General features: G+C 49.5%; 1 protein-coding gene across 1 annotated transcript in view; it reads right to left on the reverse strand.

Moving 5' to 3' along the window:
* Positions 1–22,760, reverse strand: part of ERI3 (ERI1 exoribonuclease family member 3) — a gene marked incomplete at both ends in the record, with an annotated part of 125,073 nt that overhangs the window by 65,334 nt on the left and 36,979 nt on the right. The window contains one exon of the mRNA XM_082003101.1: positions 15,061–15,133. Coding sequence (XP_081859227.1) covers positions 15,061–15,133 — 73 coding nt within the window. The remainder of the gene's footprint in view (positions 1–15,060; positions 15,134–22,760) is intronic.

Genomic DNA, 22,760 nt, shown 5'->3' on the forward strand with positions numbered 1-22,760 from the left:
CAAAGCCCAGTTGCAGAGGCCACAGGTTGCCTGGGGGACGAGGCTTAGCATCCCTGCTCTTGCAAGAGCACCACCAGACCGCTGGCAGGTTCATGCAGCTTGGCTTGTGTTTTCAGCACTTCCAGCACACGGCTGCCACCCGCACACTGCTCTGCGCTGCTCCCCTGACTACCTTGCAGGCTTACCCAGGGCGCAGGACTCCTTGAGGCAGCCAGACCCAGGCATTGCTGTGTCTTTCTGAACAGCTCCTGCAGACAGAGGGGCTGCATTTTCTCCCAGGCTTGGAAAGCACCCAGCAACTCTCGGGCGCTGCGTCGGCAGGAGGGAGCTTTGGGACCTGGATGGTGGCGGGGAAATGCTGCCGGAAGGCAGCCGAGCTCCCGCAAGGCAAGGCGGTGTGGTGACAGTGTGGTGGCTTCAGCATCTTGACCACCAGAGCGGGCTGGCAGTAAGCAGCAGCGGCAGTGCCAGGTGAGGCTGGCGGGCCAGCTGCCTTCGCAGGCTGCTGGCTGGAGGAGCTTTCCGAAAGGCACAGTATTTCACCAGCTATTTTACATGGAGAATTGCCGATCAAAGATATCCCCACTGTGTACTCCAGAGCAATAAAAATAAAAAAAACCCACAAGAAGAATTCTTTAGGCGGATAATGGGCATTTTATTCCTTTTTATGACACTAAACATAGGCAGCTGGCATAATTACACCACAATAAAGGCATAATGTGCACCTAGCAGAACAAACTCATACTTTTGATAATTAGGCAGAGCAAACACAGTCTGGGATTCAGTCTCACGGCTTCACTGTCTCCTGGATCTACTGGAGCCCCCGTCCCTGCAGCACGTCAGCCCCATTCCCACAGCTGGATTTAGCTGGGCCCCATGGGGAAGGCTGAGCAAGCAGAGCATCACCAGAGCTCTCCTGCACCAAGAGGAATGGCCATGCAGCTCCACTGTTCAGAGCAGACCGAGGGCAGAGTGCAGGGCAGGGAGGTGCAGGATGGGTCCATGTGCAGCTCCTGAGAGGCAGCTGGAGATAGTGTGCTGCAGCGCACTGACTGACGGAGGATGTCAGTCACCTCCCAATCGGCACCAGGGACGGGTATGGGAGCCGCAAGGGAATGTGTGAAATCTGCAACTTGAGCTTAAAGACTGACCCCACAGGCAAGGCTGCAGCAGAACCAAGTCCAAATCATAAAAGGTGCAATGGCAAAGGGAGACCCAAAACACACGAGAGATGCAGAGCTCTTTTGGGTTTGGCAGCTCCACTGAGGCCAGCTCTAGGAACTGGAAGGGGTGAGCAGAGGCATGGGGATACTCGTCCACAGAGAGGACCTTGGCCAAATGCAGTCAGTGGAGCAACGTCCACAGGGAAGTTGGCCCCTTTGCCAAAAGGCAAGGACAGAAGGGAATGTCCCAGGGAGGCTGAAAGATCCTCACCTACAGAAAGGGCCAGCTTGGACCTGCTGGAGGCTAGCAATGAGCTCTTTGAAGGCTTTGGGCACCCATCAGTCCTGGTGGCCCTGCTAACCTGAAGACCTGCCTACTCCAAAACACACCGTCTGGCAGCAGGTGCGCTCCTCGGGCAGCTGCAGGCATCCACGCAGGACAGCTCTTCCCTGAGCGCAGAGCACAGCCAAGGTGGAGATCCTAAACGATCTCTAAAATATTAATAGTGTCAATCAGAGCCAGGCTGACAGAGGTTACAACACTGGGAGAACCCAGAGAGCAGGATTTCCTGAAGTTGGCACAAGACCATACACTAAATATCCAGAATTTGTTTAAAAATGCATCTGCAGGATGCATGCAGGAACAGCACTGGCAGAATGGCACGCTGAGGTTTCATCTCCACACCACTGAAACCTGCTGAGGATGCCAACCACTGCACACAGGAAAGAGACCAGCTCAGCTAGACTCCCTGTCCTACATGGCTTAATGGAAGTTGGTGGCTTTAAAGTATATTGAGTGCGATGCAGAAATGCTAGAGTATCTTGGCTCAAAGAAAGGTGAGGGATGTGGAGCTGATCCGTCAGCCATGAGTGAGACCTGCGTATTCATCTGTGGATAGGATGCCCAAGAAAATGCCAAACAACATCATTATAAGACTTTGCAACATGAGATTCAACATAAGACAGTGAAGATGTATGTTGTCAGCAAATAGAAGCATCTTGCCTCCATACCTACCAACACCCAGAAGGGCACTGCTGAGAGCTGGGCAGGTACCGAGCAAGTCTGGGAAGGTTGCAGTGCAGCAATCCAGACCATGACCTCAGGACGGCCGTTTGTTCAGGAGCTTTGATGCCCTACAGAGCTGGCAGCACGTCAGCGCACCCAAGGAGAAGATGGTCCCAGTCTGTAGGAGACAGGGTCCAGCCAACTGGGAAAAACAGCTGCTGTGAGGTAGCCTCTTGCAGGGCTCATGCTTCGGAGTGATCAGAGTTGCCCTCCCCAGCTGGCCACAAAAGAGAAGTTTATGCTTAGATGAGGGCAAAAGATGGGCTGTTTCCTAAATAAAAGCAGACCGTATCTGCAGACTTTCTGGCCAGTTCTTAGCAAGCCACTGTGATGGATCCAATCCACAGGCTGCAGGCAAAGAGCTCAAGCAAGGAAACCTGCAAGTGCAGAGAGCAAAAGCCAGGAGGGAGCCAGAAGTGCTCTGCCAGCAGGGAGAAGGGCAGCAGATTTTTAATCCCAACTCTGAAGTCAACATGCTTAGTAGCCTTGGGGTTCTGAGAGATTTAATTAATTACTTTAATGAGTGTGAAGCACTGTAAGTTATTAATATACAAACTCCACTACAGTATCTCCCATCTCCCAGTTCAGCACCTCTTGCCGCTTTATACGGAGCCCATGAGAAGCAAAAGCCAAGCCATGGTATGCCTCTGTGCAGTGGGGCAGAGGCTGCACACCCACACCTTCCCAGCCAAGACAGCAGTAGCAAAGTCCCATCCCTTTCAGCAGGATAGTGCATCACGCTCAGCACAGGGCAACAGGAACACCTCATACAAGAAAAGCTCTTTCTGCTTACTGGCGAGCTGTTGCTACCATAAAACCAGCCTGCTGCTGCTGGTGGAGGTGGCAGGCAGTCATTCTCCCTCTTGTAGCCATGCTGGCTACAATGAGCACTAAACCAGTTAATGTTTTAATCCCCAAGGCTAGAAAATCTGATTAACTCCTCATCCCTGCCTGGAGAACTACACAAGGCCGTTTTCATTTAAATGCAGGGAAAAGAGGACACAGCTCCTTTCCCAGGAACTAAGCAGCTGTGCTGGTACCCATGAAAGGCTCCAGCTGAAGGGCTGGGATGCAGGGATGCTCTGCCCCTCACCTGACCTATGGGGCTCTGGGAAAGGCCGTCTTTCACACATTGTGCCTTTGCCTCCCAGCTCTTCCTGGCCTGGAATGCAGCACACGTTGCAGGATTATTGTAAAACATGCCCTGCCTCTAATCCCTTCTCCTCTTGCCTTGCTCTGGTATTGACTGCAGGGAGCTGTGTCAGGCCCAGGGTCAGGCTTGCCTCTTGCAATACCAGGGCACACAGATGGCTCCAGTCTCTCCATCTGACCGCAGTACGCATGAGACATGGGGAAATACAAGCTGCCCCACACCTTCACGTAGGCAGGCGCGCGAGACTGGAGACCCCCACCTTCTGGCAATGGTGCGGGCGCTCCACAGGAACAGCCACAGTCATGTGCGCAGGTGAAACGCCAGACCTGTCCCAGACAGACACCCGCTCGCTGGGAGATCAAGGGCCTAATTCTGACCATCCTTATTGTTTCCCTGGTTTGCTCCTGGGGTGCTCTACCAGGGGCACATTGCAGGGCAACTCTGGATGCAAGCATGTGGCACAACATCAGCTATGCTACAGTCACGCTGTACACACCATTATTCCCAGCTACAGCAACCGTCCAGCTGACAGGTCCCAATCACACCATGACCCTGCAGCAACTCCCTGCTGGTCCAGAACCCACTGTGGGGACCATCAGGCCACTACAGCCTGCATAACCTTGACATTGCAGAAAGATTTATCAAAAGCACAAATTGCCCAGGTATCATTGTGGGTTATTTCGCTTGCTTTCAAATGCTCCTTCCAAAACTTTGTCTTTGGCACCTACAGCACAGTGCCCCATAAACAGGGCAGGACCAGGAGAGCCAGCACAGCTCCTTCCTCAACCTGCAAGCAGCGACCAGACTCACGGTGTACAGGTCTGAGCAGCATGTTTAACCTCAGCAGCAGCGTGCACACAGACGGGAACCAGGCAGCTCCTTGGTGCAGGGGACAGATGTTCCAATCGCCCAGCAAGTGGAGCACAGGCACGGCGAGGTATAGCTGAGCAACATGGCACTCAGCAGGAAGAGCAGGTCCCAAGATCTCAGGAGCTGCCCCTCGGACTTTGGCCTGCAGCCTACAGGAACGCGCATGCAGGAGAACCACAAATGCCAGCCTGCCTCCAACTACTTGCATAGACAAAGATGCTTTCAGTAAAGCAACCATTGCAGTGCACTCAGCAAAACGGTTGCTGCTTACAATTTCATCTAGAAGGCAAAGCTTTTGCACGGGTTAAAAAAAGCACAAAAAGCAACAAATTCTACTCTCTGCTTTGTCCAGTACCTGCAGGCTGTGTGGGGCCAAGTAAGATAATTGTGTTCCTCAGTTTCTTTTGAATCACCACCTTCCTGCCTTATCTGAGGAGCTCTCTGTACCACATGTGGCACCAGGAGGCCCTGGGCCTTGCTGGAGCCTGAAGGTGCTGCCAAATCATAAAGGCTGCCTTGGGACCTCCCCAGTACAAACACCCTGGATCAGGGACCCAGCGTCAGGAGAGGAGTGCAGCCTGTACGGGGCACCCAGGGCAACTACCCCTTCTTTCCCTGCTCAGGGAAGCAGGGAGTTTCAGCGACGTGTCCTAAGGAAAGCAGACAGCCTGTGTCCAAGTGCAAGGGCGCCAGAAATCTCACAGCAACCAGGGTAGGAAAGGAGAATTGATGACCCACACCGTCAGCCTCAAGGCAGGACCAGCTCCACCCAAACCATCCCCACCATACTCTTCTAAACTCTGAAAATCTCAAAACCTAAAGGTCCCACATCCCTGACCTTACCCACAGAGATTATTTACTGATCTCCTTGCAGCAGGTAAGGACAGGACGAAGAGCTGCCCAACACAACCACCCAGAATAAACTCTTCCCTTCCTCTGAGCACTTTCATTCCTTTAAAAATGATTTCTACTTAGTCTTCTCTAAGCTGAACATCCCAGATCCCTCACTCTTCCCCTGGAGGTCATGTCTTCCAGCTCTCTGATTCGTCTTCTGTTCTCTTCTGGGTTTTCTCCACCTGTGCCAGGTCCTCCCCAAGTGCAGTATTCAAAACTGGTTTGCCCCAAAGCTAAAACTAGGCTCTCAAAATACCTTGCCTAGGAAAAGAGGTGAGATTTTAACATGTGCCTAACACAATTTTAATATGCATTAGCAAAAGAGAGTGTAAGAAAGAGAAGCCCTCATGGCAAAGAAATTAATTGGTGTGTGAGATGCCGTGAGATGAATGCACGCTAAACCACAGGCAGGATAGCTATGGGAAGGAAGGAAGAGCTTCTTGTTAATAGGACTGACATGCTGACATGTCCCCTTTGCACTGGAGTACCTCTAAATATCTTCCACATAACAGGACCTTGTCGGAGATAGTCTTTACCCACCCAGCAGAGTCTAAACGGCAGTGAGAGAGGAACTGGCTGCCTGTGGCCAGCCCACAACCTTCTGCTTGGCACAAGTTTGGCAGCGAGAAGGGTGCTCTTTCACACAGTTGTGCATTTTATGGCCAAAAGGAATTACTAAACTAATCTGCTATTTTGCAAGCCAAGAAACTTAGCTACTTTCTGGTGAACCAAGAGCAAGAACTTACATTAACCCTCTGAGGATCACACCTTTCCTGTCTGCCCCCAGCACAGTTTGTACAGGCACATGCTCCACAAAAAATGGCTCCTGTGCTTTTAGGATGCAATAAAAAAAGCAAAACAACAAAAGCCAAAGGGGAGGGAAACACACAAAACCATTTGATTTAGGCAAAGATGGACACTGCTCTTTTCTGCCCTCCTGGGATGGGCATGTATGTTACTGCTCAAGTCATCCAAAACCAGTGAAGCCTCCAGGCTGCATCTAGAGCCCCTCTCAGCTGTAGCAAGACCAGCTCCTGAGACTGCAAGAAAAGGAAATGAAATGCGAGGCTGGGATCATTACTTTGAAACGATAAGCCCGTGCCACTGAGCCAAAGCCTGTTATATTGACATGGGTTTGTGTCACCCCAGCAGCAGAGATCATTCTCCATCTCCGCTTGCTCAGCTCCCCTCCTCCCGGGACAGCTGCCAGCACGGTACTCCGCAATGCTCTGCGAAGTCTAGCTACAGGAAAAATCCCAACGCCTTGCCCAGCAGGTTAAAGTTACAGGGCTGAGTTACTGCAGAGCAAAAAGTACCCTGCTGACTGCTCCACCACGCTGGGGAAGCTGCCGGCAAAGCACAAAGTGCCACTGGCAGAGGAGCAAATAATACAAAACCACCAAGTTTCCTTCCTTGGGGCAGAGAGCCCAGAGAGGGGTGTTGCTTCTTAAAGCCTCCAGTATTTAAAAGGCACTGAATCTGCAGCTAGCTGTCACATAGGATGCTCCTACTCTGTCTCTCCAGTCACCAGCCTGGGCAGCAGCTCTGAGGGACAGAGACAACCCTGCCCAGCAGAAAGGCCCAGGCTGAGGAAGGGCGGCCAGAGCCCTGAACCACTACCGGCCATGCAGCCCACGCGCCGTGCCTCCGCTTCCTTTGTTTTACGCAAAGGCGGATACCAAAACCAACCCCAATGGTTACTCTGCGTTACGTGAGCCGCCTACCTTAGCGCCTATTGCAAACCCACAACCAGCACCCCTCGGTCCATCTGGTTATTGCCTCGGTTTCCCTAGAAGCTGAGAGTGATGCATCAACCCATCCTGTATGCCCTTCTGGTGAGACCAGGAAGAGGAAAGGGAAGACTGTCAAGAACTTGCAGACACTCACCCTCTCTTCCCAGAACAACCCCCCGCTTGTTGGTTTTCCTTGAAATTGTGTTGTTGCTCCGCACTCCTTGTTAAATAAGAAAGGGAGGACAGGTCCCTCCGCAGCGGGACAGCGAGGGCTGCTCCTTTAAGGCCTCTCCTGGATGCCCTTCCCCTTTGAGATGACTATCCTCAACTCCCTCCTCATCTCCCTCCCTTTGATTTAAGAGTTCCTTTCCTGGCCCTGACAGTAAGGTATTTCTGTCCCACAGATTATAACTCACTCTGGGCTATTATTCAACTCCCAAGCCCTGGCCCTGCTGCATTTAGTCCAAACATAATATCCTTCATGCATATATTATCTGTCTCCCTATTATCTGGAATCATTTCGGAATTAAATTTCAGTCCTGCAATATTGGCTTGAAGAGCGGCTCGCTTTATGGGCTAGTCAAAGGTTAGAATACCAATCAAAATAACACTGCCGATGCAGAGAGACATTTTAATATTCCAAAACCCGGTAATTGTAAAAGGACATAATATTTTTTCCCTGATTACCCCAAAGGCAACACATGTTAACAAGGCGAGGGAGAGAGTGAAAGAAATTTCAGAGTTCAGACAGCTGCACGACAGATTTAAAGGAGAAGTTGTGGACGGCTGCCGTGCTCCCGCCCTGGAGCAGGAGGGCTCTCCTGCCCGTGCCAGCGGTGCCGCGCTCCCCGGGATGCCGTCCCCAGCCTCGTGGCATTCGTGCCACCCACGCTCCCCCAAGTCAGAAGCCTTTGAGGGTGCTCTCACCGCAAGGGAACAGAGCGGCCAGAGCTACGCCGAGAGGAACAGAAGATTATCATGGCAGAAGAAACCGCCGCGATCAGCTGGTCTGACCTGCACAGGCCATGAGGCTGCCCCAGATTAATTCCTGTTTGAACCAGAGCTGATCTTTTTAGGAAAAAACCTTCCCTCCTGAGCTGAAGAATCCACCACAGCCTTCGGTAAGTTGTTCCAATGGTTAATTACCCTCACTGTAAAAATCTGCACCTGAATTACCTCCCTTTGGCTTCTGGGCACTGAAACTGCTTATGCTTTTGTCTGCTTGACTGAAAGAGCATCTCAGCACATTTTGACTCTCCCTTTAGATACTTAGGGACTACAGCCAAGTCTCCCTTACCCTTCCCTCTGGTACCCTAAGTGGCTCCCAGGGTCTTTACTGCATGGCGAGTGTTCCCATGGGTCTTGCAGTTCTCATCCAGTCTTCAAGCTTCCAGAATCCTTTCTGATGCAGAGCTGGGATCCAGCATCCCATACCGATCAAACCAGTCCCAAAGAAAGAGAGGACCCAGCCCCTCTGCTCCTACTTACCATTGCCTGTTTATAAACCCAACAGCAGCTGCTTCCTGCATGCAGGATCTGCACGCTTTATCAAAAATTATTTTTATGTTTTCTTTCAGAGGATTGATAAAAGTGTTAAATACAAGAGGTCTGAGAAATAGATCCCTGTGGGACCCCACTAGGAAGACATGTACTCCGTGATGATTATCCATTTACAATTAAATGCTAGGAGCTGTCAGTTTACTCGTTCTTAATCAATGTAATGTGTGCCATGTTGATTTTGTATCACTCTTGTTTCTTAATCAAAATGTCATAAGGTACCAAGTCAAATGCCTTCCAGAAGTATATTACATTGACATGGTTACCTTTATCAACCAAACATGTAGTCTCATAAAAAAAATATCAAGTTAGTTTGAAAAAGATCTAGTTTCCATAAATCCACATTGATTGGCATTATATTACCCTCTTTTCATTCTTTATTAATCAACTATGATATCCGGCTTTTCATTACTTTGCCCAGAATTAATGTCAAACTGATAGGACTATAATTACTTAATCGGTCATCCCATTTGCCCTTCTAAATTACTGGTACAACATTAGCTTTCTTCCAGTCCTCTAGAACTTCCCCCATTTTCCAAGACTTATTAACAGTTCAGGGCTTCTCAGCCAGCTCTTTAAAACTCCTCTAAACCAACTATGCAAAATGCCAACTGAAAGTCACCACTTAACTTTATCAGAAAATTGTGTTGTAACAACAAACCTCTTGCTCAGCGATACGGCATCCTCTGCCTTTCTGTAAATATAGAGCAAAGTATTTATTAAGCAGAGTCATTTTGCTGTTATAAGCAATTCCTTCCATTTCCTTCCAACTATGAACCAATGGCACTGCACAGTCGCTTTTCTTTCCTAATTTCCATGGAAAAGACACTCTTACTCCCCTTAACCCTGGAGTCGTGCTTCTCCTTGTGTTTCTTTTGATAACGTCTCCCGTTTCTGCCTTCGGAGAGAGACTTTCCAAAGCCAAGAGTTCCACAGCTGGGGGTGAGGAACCCAAGAAAGCACAGCTCTCGCTGAAGAAAGGTGTGATAGGGTCTCGGCGCACTCACCCATGCTGCAAACCTGCAAAGCACTGAGCACCATAGGTATATGAGCAGCTCTTCGCAGGTAAGTGGCAACATCTATTCACGTACTTGATGCTTTGGCCATGAAGCACTCTGCCTGAAGAGTCCTTCTCTGTCATTTAGAAATGGTACTTGGGACTAGTAAGCTTAGAAACTTACTAGGCATTTTATATTCCCTATAGTCAGTAACTCAATAAACAGGCAATTGATAACAATCACAGTAAGTCCTCAAGAAGTTAGACCTGACGAAAGCAACTTGCAGGCATATGGGCCAAAAACTAAACCATTTCTCAGTTGCACCTATTTCAACCTTCTCCATCCAAAGCACTCAAGACACTTCAGCACTAAGTGCCTGAGAAGCACTCAGAGCTCCTCCTCCCACCCCAAAGGCAGAAGGAATTGTTAATTCAGAGGAGAGACAAAAAGCTGTTAGCAAATCTTTGTTTGTTTAAGATGTGTTTATTTCTAGTAGCCAAATATTAACAAAAACATCCTATTACATGCTTCCTCTGTCAAATTTCACAATGTGAGTAGGTGACCTTAAAACATTTGTGCATGTGTATTAACAGTTCGCTTCCAGCTACGAGTATCTGCAGATCTGTAAAGGCTGGGCCTGGAAAAGGCTGGCCCTGCGCACAGCCATGTCACCCCCAGCACGGCCACGCTGTGCTCCCCAAGGCTCTGTCAACTCTGTTTCGTGATGCCCAGAGAAGGAAAGTTGCATTCCTCCACACACAGCATTCAACCCTTGCCTTTCATAAAAACTCTGCTGGACTTCAGGAGGATGTCAAACTAGGACCAGTTTTCTGTCACTTCTAAAGCAACCACTATTACTGTATATAAAGACATGCTGCCCTCTATGAACAGAAATCAAAGATGGTCAAACATGCCAGGACAGCTGGCCTGAGAAAGAGGCAGCTCTGTGATGGGTATGAAGATTGTATTTTTAAAAAATTAATAAAATATCATTTGAAAAACAAGGAATAAAACAAACCTTTAGTGGTTACATAGAACACTCCTCATCTTTTAACTGCATAACATCCAGAGAAGAAATGGAAGATCAGAATAGCGTATACAGTGTTAAAAATAGCTTCCACAACCCAATTCTAGAGGCGCAGAGCCCACAGGTACCTTTGTGCCAGCTCTCCAACAAGTTATGCTGCACTAGAAGAGACACAATGAAGCAAGAGTATGGCAGAGGTTTCAAGTCAAGAATTACACAAGAGAGAAGAACTATAAACACTTATTTGCTCTTTCACACGATGCAAGACCTAGGCGCAAGAAAATGATCCGACAATAGGTTTAAAAAGAAACAAGAGGACTTGCATCTTCACACAATGTATGAATAAACAGAGTATAATTAATGTGTAATTAAATAGCAAATCTCATTGCTGCAGGATGCTGTAGAAACCGAAAGCATGAGCAGATTCAGAAAAGGATGTACAAGGTTCTGGTAGACAGACGTGGTAAAAACAGTGGATGCTAGACACAGTGGTCTGGAGGCAGTGGCCAGCTCTCAATCCTTGAAGACACAATTGCTGGGAACCAGAGGAAGCTGACTCGAATCATGCTCTCCTTGTTGCATCTGCAAGCACCAGCTGCTGGCCTCTGGCATGGGGAGGATCTGGGTTAGACCTTTGGCGTGGCCATTTTGACACCCTCATCATCCTTCTAATCCTTTTCTTGCACCAGCTAACTGTAAGAAAACCTAGCTTCACTGCCCATCTTCCACCGCCTGCCTCCATCAAACCACTCTCCCCTCTGTGATGTGCTCCCAACCCGGTGATGCTGGCACTCCTGCTGCCCACCGTGTTTCCCATTCCCAGGCTCCCGACCACCCTGCGATCACAGTCGCCGTGTCCTCAGCCTAACACAGCGCTGGCTCCATCCCACAGGGTGAGGATCCATCATGGGACCGACCATGCCACTAACTCAAGTGGGACCTGGAACGATAAACCACAGAGGCTCCCGGAAGAGTAAAGGGAGCACAAACAAGAACTGATCTTTGTGTTAGAATAAGCACCGAATTTATCCAGGCTACCTGAGGATACTCTTGGGGCAGCAGCTTGGTTGTAGCTTGTTAGCTGCAGCAGCTTTCCTCTTCACATAAATCTTGACCCACAGCCTACTGCTTTCTGCACGTATTTCTCCACCGGTGCCCCTCGCTCCCGACATGAAACACACTCTGCTATTTCCATCCTGAGCATTCAGCTCCAACAATGTAGCTCAGGTTCTGCACCTCAGCCCTAACCCACGGGGCCTCTGTGGATCGACATGACAGGCACAGAAGGAGAACTGGCAGACGGGATGGTGGCTCTCTATTGAGATGGTTTAGGGGGATGTCTGAGATGTTGCTGCATTCAAAGAAAGACTCCTCTGCTTTCTGCTGCCCTCCCACAAGGCTGAGCTAATCGAAGTGAAGAACATGATAAACTCTCTGCCCCAAGTCAGCTCTACACTGACAGTTCACCAGAGATACAAGATAGCTCAGTGACATTAAAAATGTCAGCAAACACCGATCAGGCTTGACGGAAGGGATGCATTAGCAGGCTGGGGGGGCATAGGGCAAGGTAAAACTTCAGCAAACGCAGTCAAGTGCACAGGCAGCTTTTCTCCTTTTGTCCTCCACAGAAGGCTTTTTCACAGACTCCAAGACACCGTGGCCACCATCGCAGCGGTCAGGTGTGGAGCTCACCACTCCCTGCATAGCCAGATCAATCCAAAAAGGTCTCCTGGGGCAACACAAGCGTGGTAGCTAGCAGGGTCTGATTCCCATCTTCAGCTTACCCAAGAGGCAAGTCTTGGATACTCTGAAAGAGGCCTGGAGGCACAGGGTGCTCACCTCAACTGCTCCTGCACCAGAGAAGTGACAAGAAAAGGAGTTTATTGAAAAATGAACCCTGGGAAAGACCATCTCACCACCTCGGGAAGAGGGACTGCTGAGCTCTGGAGCATCCTGCACTTTGGCAGAGGCAGCACAGACAAGGATTGTATCTTCAGATGATACAAAATGGAGACAAAGAGGATATGAAGGTGTGTGTGCGTGGCCAGAGGGAATCTTGGACATACTTTGTTGTTACCGCACTACACACAGGTACACAAACACATCTTCCCCTCGCACACAGCTTTCTATACGTAATCCCACTCTTTTGCGTTGCCTTGAATTTGCAGCAGCAGTTCCCCAACTCAGTAAGGTCCTCTTGGTATCACCGCTCACAAGCAGAGACCCGAAGAACAGACAGCAGATGCAGGTGGGACCATTCTGCAGGAAACTGCTTTCAGTCACACATGCCATTTACACTCACATGAACTGTTTCCTTGACATCTGAAACATCCAAGTCTCTGCATTATCCATGACCTAGAAATTAGCAGTTTCACACCACACCCTCCCCAACACCTTCACTTCATGGATCACATCAGAGGCAGACTCAGCCTAGGAGATATTTCTAAGTCAGGAACATGCCAGAGGGAGGAGAAAAGGGGCTACCTGAGCTATGAAGGGAAGAGCAGTGGGGCTAGATACCTGTCCAACCTTATTTGTCTCACACTGGGATCTCACTCAAAAGAGACCGAGGTCCCACTGGGTCCCAACTGCTTGGCCAGAATTATTTATCTAAGCTGGAAATCCTCTCTCATGAAAACACACAGACAGTTACCCCACAAGCACTCCCAGAGAGCAGGGCAGTGAGTAGCATGGAAACATCCTCATCCTGGGGTATGAGTAAGCCCCACAGGAGGCAGCTCTTTAGCCACAGGCCAGGAGAGGTCCCTGCTCTCCTCTTCAAGCTGGGTCACTTCCCAGAGAGGTGCAGGGACCCTGGAACCACCCTGTGATATTAGAGAGTCAGAAAAACTTCAGATTTTTAAGGGATTAGAGGGCTTGGTGTAAGATAAGCATCTCTCTCACACATCCCCTCTCCACATGATCTGAAGGAGACTGGAGCCTTACTTTCAAAGTAACACATCTGCAGATGGGGACAACCCCAACCCATGTGCCCCCATCCTACGTGCAACCCTTTCAGAGCTGGGCAAGGGAACATTTCCCTGCAACAGCTTGCCTTCTCCTCCTGCTTTTAGCTCTGTGCTTGGTACTTCACGGATGCTCACCAGCCCTCAACTTATCATCACAGTATTTGCTGAAGCACAATACATGAACACCCATCTTGAAGAACAGCCAGTTGCCTGGATGTCCACGTTACAATGAATCCCAGCTCCAAACACACTAAATCCAGGAGCCTCGAACTATGGGAAAGAGCCTTAAGTCATTCATCCTGAGGCCCAGACGAGGAGCACGACTAGATAAACCTACTTCTTAGCGAACATCATGGTACCTAAGGATTTTTTTTTTAAATATTATTATTCTGCAGCCATCAACCTGCTGGTTATACAGCTGCTATCCATTCACCGGAAGTTTAGTGAACTTCAAATGGCGATCATTAATGGTCACTGAACTGCAGAATGCCCCAATGTGCTTTCAGATTTCATTTACCAAGGACCAGCAATCAGCCAAAAGATTTGCTCTGACAGCAGGGAAATACAAAACCCTTTGACAAGTTCAGCCGGGAATGTGCTGCCAGCATCCCTTGTTAAGTTCATGTTCTACCCTATTTGACGGAACAGATCATGCAAATTGTCCTTCCGTGGCTGTTCAGCCTGTCACTCATGCTTCCATTTAAAACAATAAATAAATAAGAGAACAAAAGGAAAGCCCACAAGTACAACGAGCTGTTTACAAGCAAATTCCATTTACTGAGACCCCTAATTATCAGGAAAAGGCACAGAAACCCAAATAAAACACTAAATTGGATGGGGGAAGGGAATCTTACCGATCCAAAGCTTTAACCAGGAGGGCCAGGGCCACCCCAGTTTCTCTTGTGCACAGACCCCAGCATCCCCCCTCACCCTGCTACTGCTTGTAGTCACACTTGTTCTTTTCTTCCCCCTTTGATTTGTGGCTTATGACATGACCACATTTTTCTGTGCAGATGGAGCAGCTGTGCCAGGATACCCAATGGATGCACAGCAGGCTGCTGTTTAACCACCCAGAGAAGGTGTAGAGCAACACAAGGCACCAGACAGTAAAGTCTAACGTATTTTGCTTTGCAAAGGGACCGCTGGTTTCTTAGGTGGACATGCTGCTGAGACAGGTCCCCTTCCCCACAGTACAAAGGGAAACACTGATTGTTTTGTTTGGGAATGTTTCAGGTTGATAAACACAGGGAATTTGATCTGAAGGGAACCAAGCTCCTAGAAGCCTTATACCGCTGCAGAACAAAACAGAGTCAGAAACACTGGGGCCAACACAACCTTCGCTGGAGAGGGGCCTCACAGTATCCCACTATTATGCAGAGACACCGCACTGTGCCTGCCACAATGGGATTCTCTCCAGATGCAGAACACATCCCATCAAGTACAGTAAGACTCTATTAGAGGAGATACAATAGGGAGCCGGAGGACTCGCTCAGTCCAGCTTCTGAGAAAATAACTCATTTCAATGCAAAACAGCAGTAGTTATTAGGCACCTCCTTAAAGAGGAAAGGAGAAGGACAAGGGGAGGGGGGAGAGAGGGAGACAGGGACCATGGCAGTTTGCACAAAAGTACCTTTTTCAGATTAATCCACTGTTTGAAGTAATCAGCAACCGGCAGCCCTAAGTACTGGCATTGTCCTGGTAACCTGTAAGAGAGAAAAGAGAGCAGGTTTTATTCAATCAGTGTCCTGACAACACAAACTCTGTTTTCTTAAGTGCATTTCGTTCCAAGATACAAGAGACCCTCAAGTCTGCTGTAACATGCTGCACATCAGATGGACCATAGCTCTTGGCAAAAAAATCTCATGAGAGCACAGCTTGGCTGAAGACTTACATACATCCAGCCACATCCAGGCTGCTGACACCTTTCAGACTGAACATTTTGAACAGAAGCTGTGTGCAAGTGCGGCATGCAGCTCTTCTCCACAGTGGCTAACACGCAAACGCGACTGGAGCATGCAGGCCATCCTTAGCTAAGTGAACTCATCACAAATCCTTGCAAAACCAGTGGCTTAGAAGGCAGACAGAAGGACTCACAATTCACCTGCCATGCCCTGGTGCTTTTCCATATGGCCTTTATAGTTAAAACACCGAATGAGACATGAGAGAGGGAAGGAGGCACCAATGCATTCATTTTTTGTGTAGTAATGCTGCAGGAACAACGTTTTAGGGCTAAGAAAGCAGAGGCTGTTTGCTAAGCAGGTGCTTGGAAGAAGAGTGCAGTCACAACTCTGAAGATGCAAGGTGCCGTATGCTGTCTCACTATGGGTTTGAGCACCCGCAGCCAGAGTTGCGAGCACACATATTTAACCCCTTCCTACAGCGAGCTGCCAGAATAGGGCTCCCAAAACAAAACGGCACCGGTAAGGGAGGTAGAATGCCTGAAAGGACAGCAGGACCCCAGTGTGTTCGCAGGGGAGCTACAACGTGCCCCTCAGATGCGGAAGCCCGAGTCGCAAGGCCGTGCAGCTCCAGCCAAGCCTGTGCAGGGAGATGAGTTATGGGAGTTTTCCCCGGCCGGTTTGATCTGATCAAGAGTAATTGATGGATCTTATTCACTCATGTACTGCTGAGCATGCCTGGGGCACCAGTCACACGATCTTTAACTGAAGCAAAAGAACATCCCAAATAAATATGTCAACTAAATAAATGACTAAATTAGAGCCGTTTGTGCATGTTAAAAGCCACAACCCCAGAAATTGGCTTTTGCAAACAGAGGGGGGTGGGGAATCTCACAACTTCCTCAGGCACTTGGGGGCTGTAGGGGGAGGTTGTAGGGAGGAGGGAAGAGCTGCGAGTGCCAGCATCAGCTCCTCAAACGTCCCAACACAGACCATGTCCAGGGCAAAGTCTTCTACTCTCCATAGAGGAAAGAGTGAATAATCCAGACTGGACGTCGGAATCAAGGCTGAAATTCAGGAACAAGCTCTGGTCAGATGTGGATAGAAGCTAGATACACCACCTTGAGCTGGGGTGCACCATCAATACCCCATGCAGTACCTGAGTGCTCAGCCCAGTTCCGAACCCTTTGGTAAACAGGGCAGCATCTCTTCAGACCTACAAACAGCTTCCCAAGTAAGGAGATGAAGGAGGGACACAGATAATGCACTTGCAGATAATGTGGGACTCAGGGTAGTGCAGTACCAGAGTGGTTTGGTCTCGTTGCTGCCTCCATTTCTATGGGAAGAAAAGGAAGGAAGCTGGCAAACATATCCAGGGGAATCTCCCAGGAATATGCGGCCAACACAGCCAGCCCACACTGGGCCCCACCAGTGTACTGGCTTTGTGAGCCCTGCTTAGGCAAGAAAGGAATAGACTCCCTGTGCCAAAACCAAATGCCTGGTCCTGAAAAAATGCACAAGTCATCATTTAGGAGCAATAATTTAAATCATACAAACACGTTTGAGTAAGGAGGTCCAGAGGAATCTCTTTGAAAGCAGGAAGCCTGTCAAAAGAACTAGCTTGCAAGCATCAGGGCTACAGCGATTTGCAAGGTAAGCAATGTGACTTGACAGCACGGTCTCACCTCTGGGCGCGGCTCATCTGATGCTAGCACCATCGCGCTGAAATAAACCACCTGGAGTCACTCCTTGCAATTGCACAGCCGTCACATAAATAGCAGCCCAGTCCATGCATTTTACAGCCATTACACATACATCCATGACATCCCGTGGTTGAACAGACCCCACCAGCCCCAACCAGCATGCTAAGAAAGCTTTGTCCAGGAAAGCTACTTTCTACTGCTGCCCAAATAAAAAAAGATTACAAGAAAAGGAACCATTTAAAACAAATGACTGGTCTAAATATAGACATGTGATCAGCTCAACCTCTCTTAAGACTGCTCACATTTAGCTAGAGAGGATGATGACAGCAGTTAGCAAAAGATACGTTACTAAAAGCTGTTCTTCTCCTCCCAACCCAAGAGGTTTTCATTAATACAGGTCTCAGCCCAGCTCCAGTTAGAGGGATAACTATCAATTCACCTAACACTTGGCCAGGGCCCAGAAGAAGTGAATACAGCGTTGTTCTTGTTAGCCACAGGAACTGACAGCTAACCACCCAGTGCAATGAATGACATCTAAAGCATTTCCATCCCTGTGGGACCAAAAGGCCCAGCAAACTGGACAATCTGGTTCTGCTTCCACCCTGAGACTGATGGCAGTACGCCCTGGGCACTGGACAGTGGGTCTTTAATTGGAGAAAATAAATGCTCCAAATAAATATGTCAACTAAATAAATGACCCATTTTTGCAAACAAGTAACAACCCCAGAAACTGCCTGTGAAGCCGTGTGACCTAAGGACATTCCCCCTCCCCCTCCACACTTGTGCTCCCCTCATTTCACGTTAGAACCAGGGAGACTTCACCAAGTTTTTCAAGCACTAGAAGACCTATGCTCATGCTATAACCTGGGCGGGCTGTCAGCAGCGTGGACCAAAGCATCAGTCTACTCCCCGAGCTGCAAGATGTAGGCCTGGTGGCTCCAGGCCAGCAGGGATACAGCCACCCAATGCGCCTGCCTTTAGAGAAGGATTGCTGTATGGGTCTGGTCTAGCCTGGGTACACACTGCTGCCAGCACAGCGAACCAGGGGCTCTCACTGCGCAGATACTAGGTCCCCAGGTAGCTACAGGAAGGAAAACACCTCTGCAATGTCCTTTCCCCAGCTCCAAGCTTGTCACCTGCAGTGGTCTACACACTCCTCAGCCTGGTGACCAGGCAGGAGTTTCTTCATCATCTTCTCCAGGTTGGAGTGAACAAGGCACATCTGCGGCTCTCCTGGAGAATCGAAGTGCCAGGGCCTGTAAGGAAGTATTTCCATTTATCAGGGCCACCATTCACTTGAGCAGCTCATTTGGCAGATGTGCTCTTTACAGCTTCTTTACATATGTTCAGTATGGCTTCTTGCTCTTGCAAGAGTCAACCTTGCTCACTGGGGCAGCTTTGCGTAAGCTAAGAGTTCAGGATTTGGCCCTCCCTCAGGCAAAGGAGAAATGATGGCACATTTCACCGCATTCAACATCCCATGATCCTTCCAGCTTTTGGACGAGGCCTCGCTGTCTCCCCAAACACTGAAGCTCTCACTCCTTGGGAAGGAAGCTGGCTCTCAAAACCACCCTGTCAGCCAAACGCTGTGGCTTCAGGTATGCCTGCAGTTGATAGAAACTTGAAAATGGCTGTGGGATTTTCCAGCCTCTGATGCAGCTCTGGTAAAGTCTGTCCTCCCAGAAGCAGAGATGTGAGCACACAACTTCTGCCCGCTCCCAAAACACAGGTCCTCTTGGGACACAAGTGACAGCAGGTAGCACACTCTCCTCTGCCAACCAAGCAAGTCCGAGTCCTCCTTGGGACTGTGGTCAGCAGTGGCAGCTCTGCACCATTTTCAAGAGTGCTCTGATTTCCACCCAGCCCTGCTCCTCCGCTCTGCAGGGTAAATGGAGCCTGGAGATGAACAGGATGCAAATGGGAGGCGAGGTGACATGGCTGCATTTCTCCCTTTGAAGCTGGCTCTCTCCAAGGCGGCAAGAAGCGCACAGCTCAGCGGTGATAAACGGCCTTGCTTTAGTTATCACTTTCCTTAAGTTAAGGGGAGCAGCCTAGTGATGGATGGGCTGGAATTCGGTTATCAGGGAAGGCTGTCAGCCAGAGTTGCCTATCTCTACACACATTTAGCAAGGCGTCATTATGCGATGGCATGGAGTTAAAATATGACCAAGGGTATTGAAAGAAAAAGAACAGGATTTAAAAAAAAAAAGGCAAATTGAGCAACAATAAAGGAGCATGAGGCAAGAACGTTATCGTACTAGTGACACCTTTTATCTTGGTCTGGTTAGCTAAAGCAGGGCACAAATTGGTCCTTCCTCCACTATTGTATCCTCTTGTACAAACAGAGGCAGATAAAATGTGTCACCAGTGCGATAGCATATCAGTTTAACCCTAATTATCTAGGGGGTCAAACTAAGAAATAGGGGTTTCTCATTTCAACAGGTTCCTCCATCTCTGCTCGGAGCCACCACATTAATATGGAAGGGGGAGGGGCAGCCGTAATTGATTTCCGTCACTCAGGTGGTCCCGGCATATAAAAAATTAATGCTCGATTCTCCCAACTAATCAGAGCTGGTTAACGTCCATCTGCTTCTGGGTTCAGGATGTCAGAAGACAAAGAAATTGGGCCACTCTCTACACACTGGGCGTATTGATATTGAGCCAGTTAAAAGAACAAGTCCCTCTATGGGAAAGATGAAGGGACATTAAATCTTGGTTTTTATACACCTGGTCTCAGCCCTCCAAAAAAATCCATGCCCTGAAGACCTTGAGTTGTAAGAGATGCAGAACGTTTTAATTGCGTCCCGGCCAACCTCACTGCACCGGGCAGCAAAGGAGAGGGCAGGCAGGCTCCCACCCTGGAAATTCTTCACTGAAGGAGAGCTGGAAAGCCTGAAGGAAGCTGCTTGGATGCTGCAGCACACAACAGCAACAAGGTGACAGCCAAAGAGAGGAGCTGTCAAACAAGACATGGCTCTGGACCATGCGGCACAGAGGTGCTGCTCTGTTTTGATGTAGGGTGGGATGTCTGCCAGACCAAGGGGAAAGCTTGGGTAGCCTCTCCTAACAGAGAAAGCTAGCGAGGGAATAACGCCCTCGTGCTAAGGCACCTGAGCTGTTTTAGCAGAGAAACAGCACCACGACAGGCAAAACCACATCTGTCTACATGGAACCTCACAAGAGCCAAGCTAGGAATTTAAAGCAGTTTCGGTAAAGCCACACCCTCCCAAAGAGGCAGCCTGAAGTTGATCCAAACTTGGTTAAAACAGCAAGTCCCAGCCAGCAGGGTTCAATGGCCTGGGGACACAAAGGGCTGAGACCCTGCTCCAAAGTGCTGAGGCTGCAGGAACATGCCCCAGAGGCACAGAAAGCCTGGCCAGGCTTTGCCAAAACCCCTGTGCCAGGCTGGGAGGGCTCTGACAGCATGATGCCACAGCACCCACACAGGAGTGGAGTATCCTGTGCACACAGCACAGCCCAAGGCACGCTGCAGCCTGCGGAAATTGAAGCATGCTGACCCACATCTCCAAAAAAACCCCCAAACCCCAACTACCCCATCCCAATAATTCAAGTTAAACTGGAGCAGATTTCCCGCCTAACCCAAGGCTTCGGCAGGTAGATGTCTCCTCCACAGCACTAGAGTCACCGTGCCACTTGGTGCAAAGAGGCAAGAGCAGAGCCAGTCTCCCCTCACACTCCTGTCCAAAGTGAAGGATAGAGCAAAGAACATCCTGCCAGACCTCTGGCACCCCACTGTGCTGGTTTTGGCTGGGATAGAGTTAATTTTCTTCATAGAAGCTAGTATGAGGCTGTGTTTTGGATTTGTGCTGAAAACAGCGTTGAGAATTCAGGGGTGTTTCGGCATTGCTGAGCAGCGCTTACGCAGAGTCAAGGCCTTTTCTGCTTCTCACACCCCCCCACCAGCGAGGAGGCTGCAGGTGCACATGAACTTGGGAGGGGACACAGCCGGGACAGCTGACCCCATCTGACAAAGGGATATTCCATACCATATGACGGCATGCTCAGCGTATAAAGCTGGGGGAAGGAGGAGGAAGTGGGGGATGTTCAGAGTTATGGCATTTTGTCTTCCCATGTAACCATTAGGCGTGATGGAGCCTGGCTTTCCTGGAGATGGCTGAGCCTCTGCCCGCTGAGGGAAGTAGTGAATGAATTCCTTGTTTCGCTTTGCTTGCATGTACGGCTTTTGCTTCACTTATCAAACTGCTTTATCTCAACCCACAAGTTTTCTCACTTTTACCATTCCGATTCTCTCCCCCATCCCACCAGGGGAGGAGTGAGTACATGGCTGTGTGGGGCTTAGCTGCCAGCTGGAGTTAAGCCAGGACACCACTCACACGCTCCTCAGCCCCACAGACCTGCCAAGGAGACAGAGGAACCCACCTGCCCTTGCTTCCCACAGGATGAGTCCTTACTGGGCAACCGCATCCCGCTCTCACAGGGCACACCCATGAAGACGTCCCTCTCTTGTCCCCTGTCACTGCAGGCCAAACCACCCCAGCATGGTTGTACTTAAAATTCACAAGCAGTAGCTTGAAAGACAGCTTTGGAGAGGGGCTGAAAAGCCCTGGGCTTTCACAGAAACCCTGAGACAGGTCCTATCTTCCTCCTTCTTTGCCTTCCTTCCACCCTCTCAGTTCTCTCAACCACCCCCAAACTTGTCACAGTACAACAAACCTACGAGCTGCACATCAGCTTTAAATATCAGCATGCGTGAAGCAGGGACATGAGAGCAGGGAAGTGGGAACAGACAGAGCAAGCCTCCATCACCTGTCAGGAAACACTAATGAATTTCAACACCAGCAGCCATTGCCTCAGACGGGCTGGCAAGAGGAGGAGACGGAGTTACAGCAAGGAGCCTTTGCAGGAACAGCCTGCCTTTTTTCAAAGCCCCCTCTGTTAATAAATGTCATTGCCGAGCAGGCTGCAGCAGTCCTCGAGCCGGGATCAGGTGGGTCGGGGGAGAGACAAGCGACTGACAGTACCCAGCATGGCTGGGCAGCACAGCCTTTTCTTCTGCTGCATCCCCAAACAGCAGCCAGGAAAAGGAAGCAGACGGGATATCGCTGTTGGCATGAAGCTGTCTTCCATTAAGGTCCCAATACCTAAATAACAATCTCCACAAGGAGCCACAAGTGCAACCCCAACACTCCCCATTCTGGTCCACTGGGATGGATAGAGGCTTTACAGGGAAGGGTCCTTGGGATGGGCAGAGGGATGCGGGAGACATCCAGCCACACTGCCTGCGCTCCCGGCAGCAGCAAAGGGTTACAGAGCAGCCTGTCCCTTTGCTAACACAAATGCATTCCCGAGGCAGGGCAGGAAGAAGCATCCAGCACAGGGCACCGCATGGCAACCGCACCGATGCACAACATGAAGGTCAATGCAAGTCTTCTTTACAAATGTCAACCTGTCATCTCTGGATATTAATGAGGGCTGACCAGCAGCTAAAATGCATCCATTGCTCCATTAGTAATAAGAAAGACACGATACAGGAGATGAGCACACACCACAGCATGTGGAGGCACCAGTGGGTCTGCAGGGCCCGGGGAGGTGTGGTGATGCACAAGATGCCACTCCAGCTGCCCCACATGGAAAGCAGTTGCCACACAAACCCATTCACTGGAGTGTGTGTTATCTTTTTCCATCAATCTTTAATTGGATTAGTGTAACGAGGCCAAAAAACCCAGGCTAAGCAGTGAGGCTAACAC

This window comes from Phaethon aethereus (assembly GCF_964289735.1).
Source record: "Phaethon aethereus genome assembly, chromosome: 8".
NCBI classification, from domain to species: Eukaryota; Metazoa; Chordata; class Aves; order Phaethontiformes; family Phaethontidae; genus Phaethon; species Phaethon aethereus.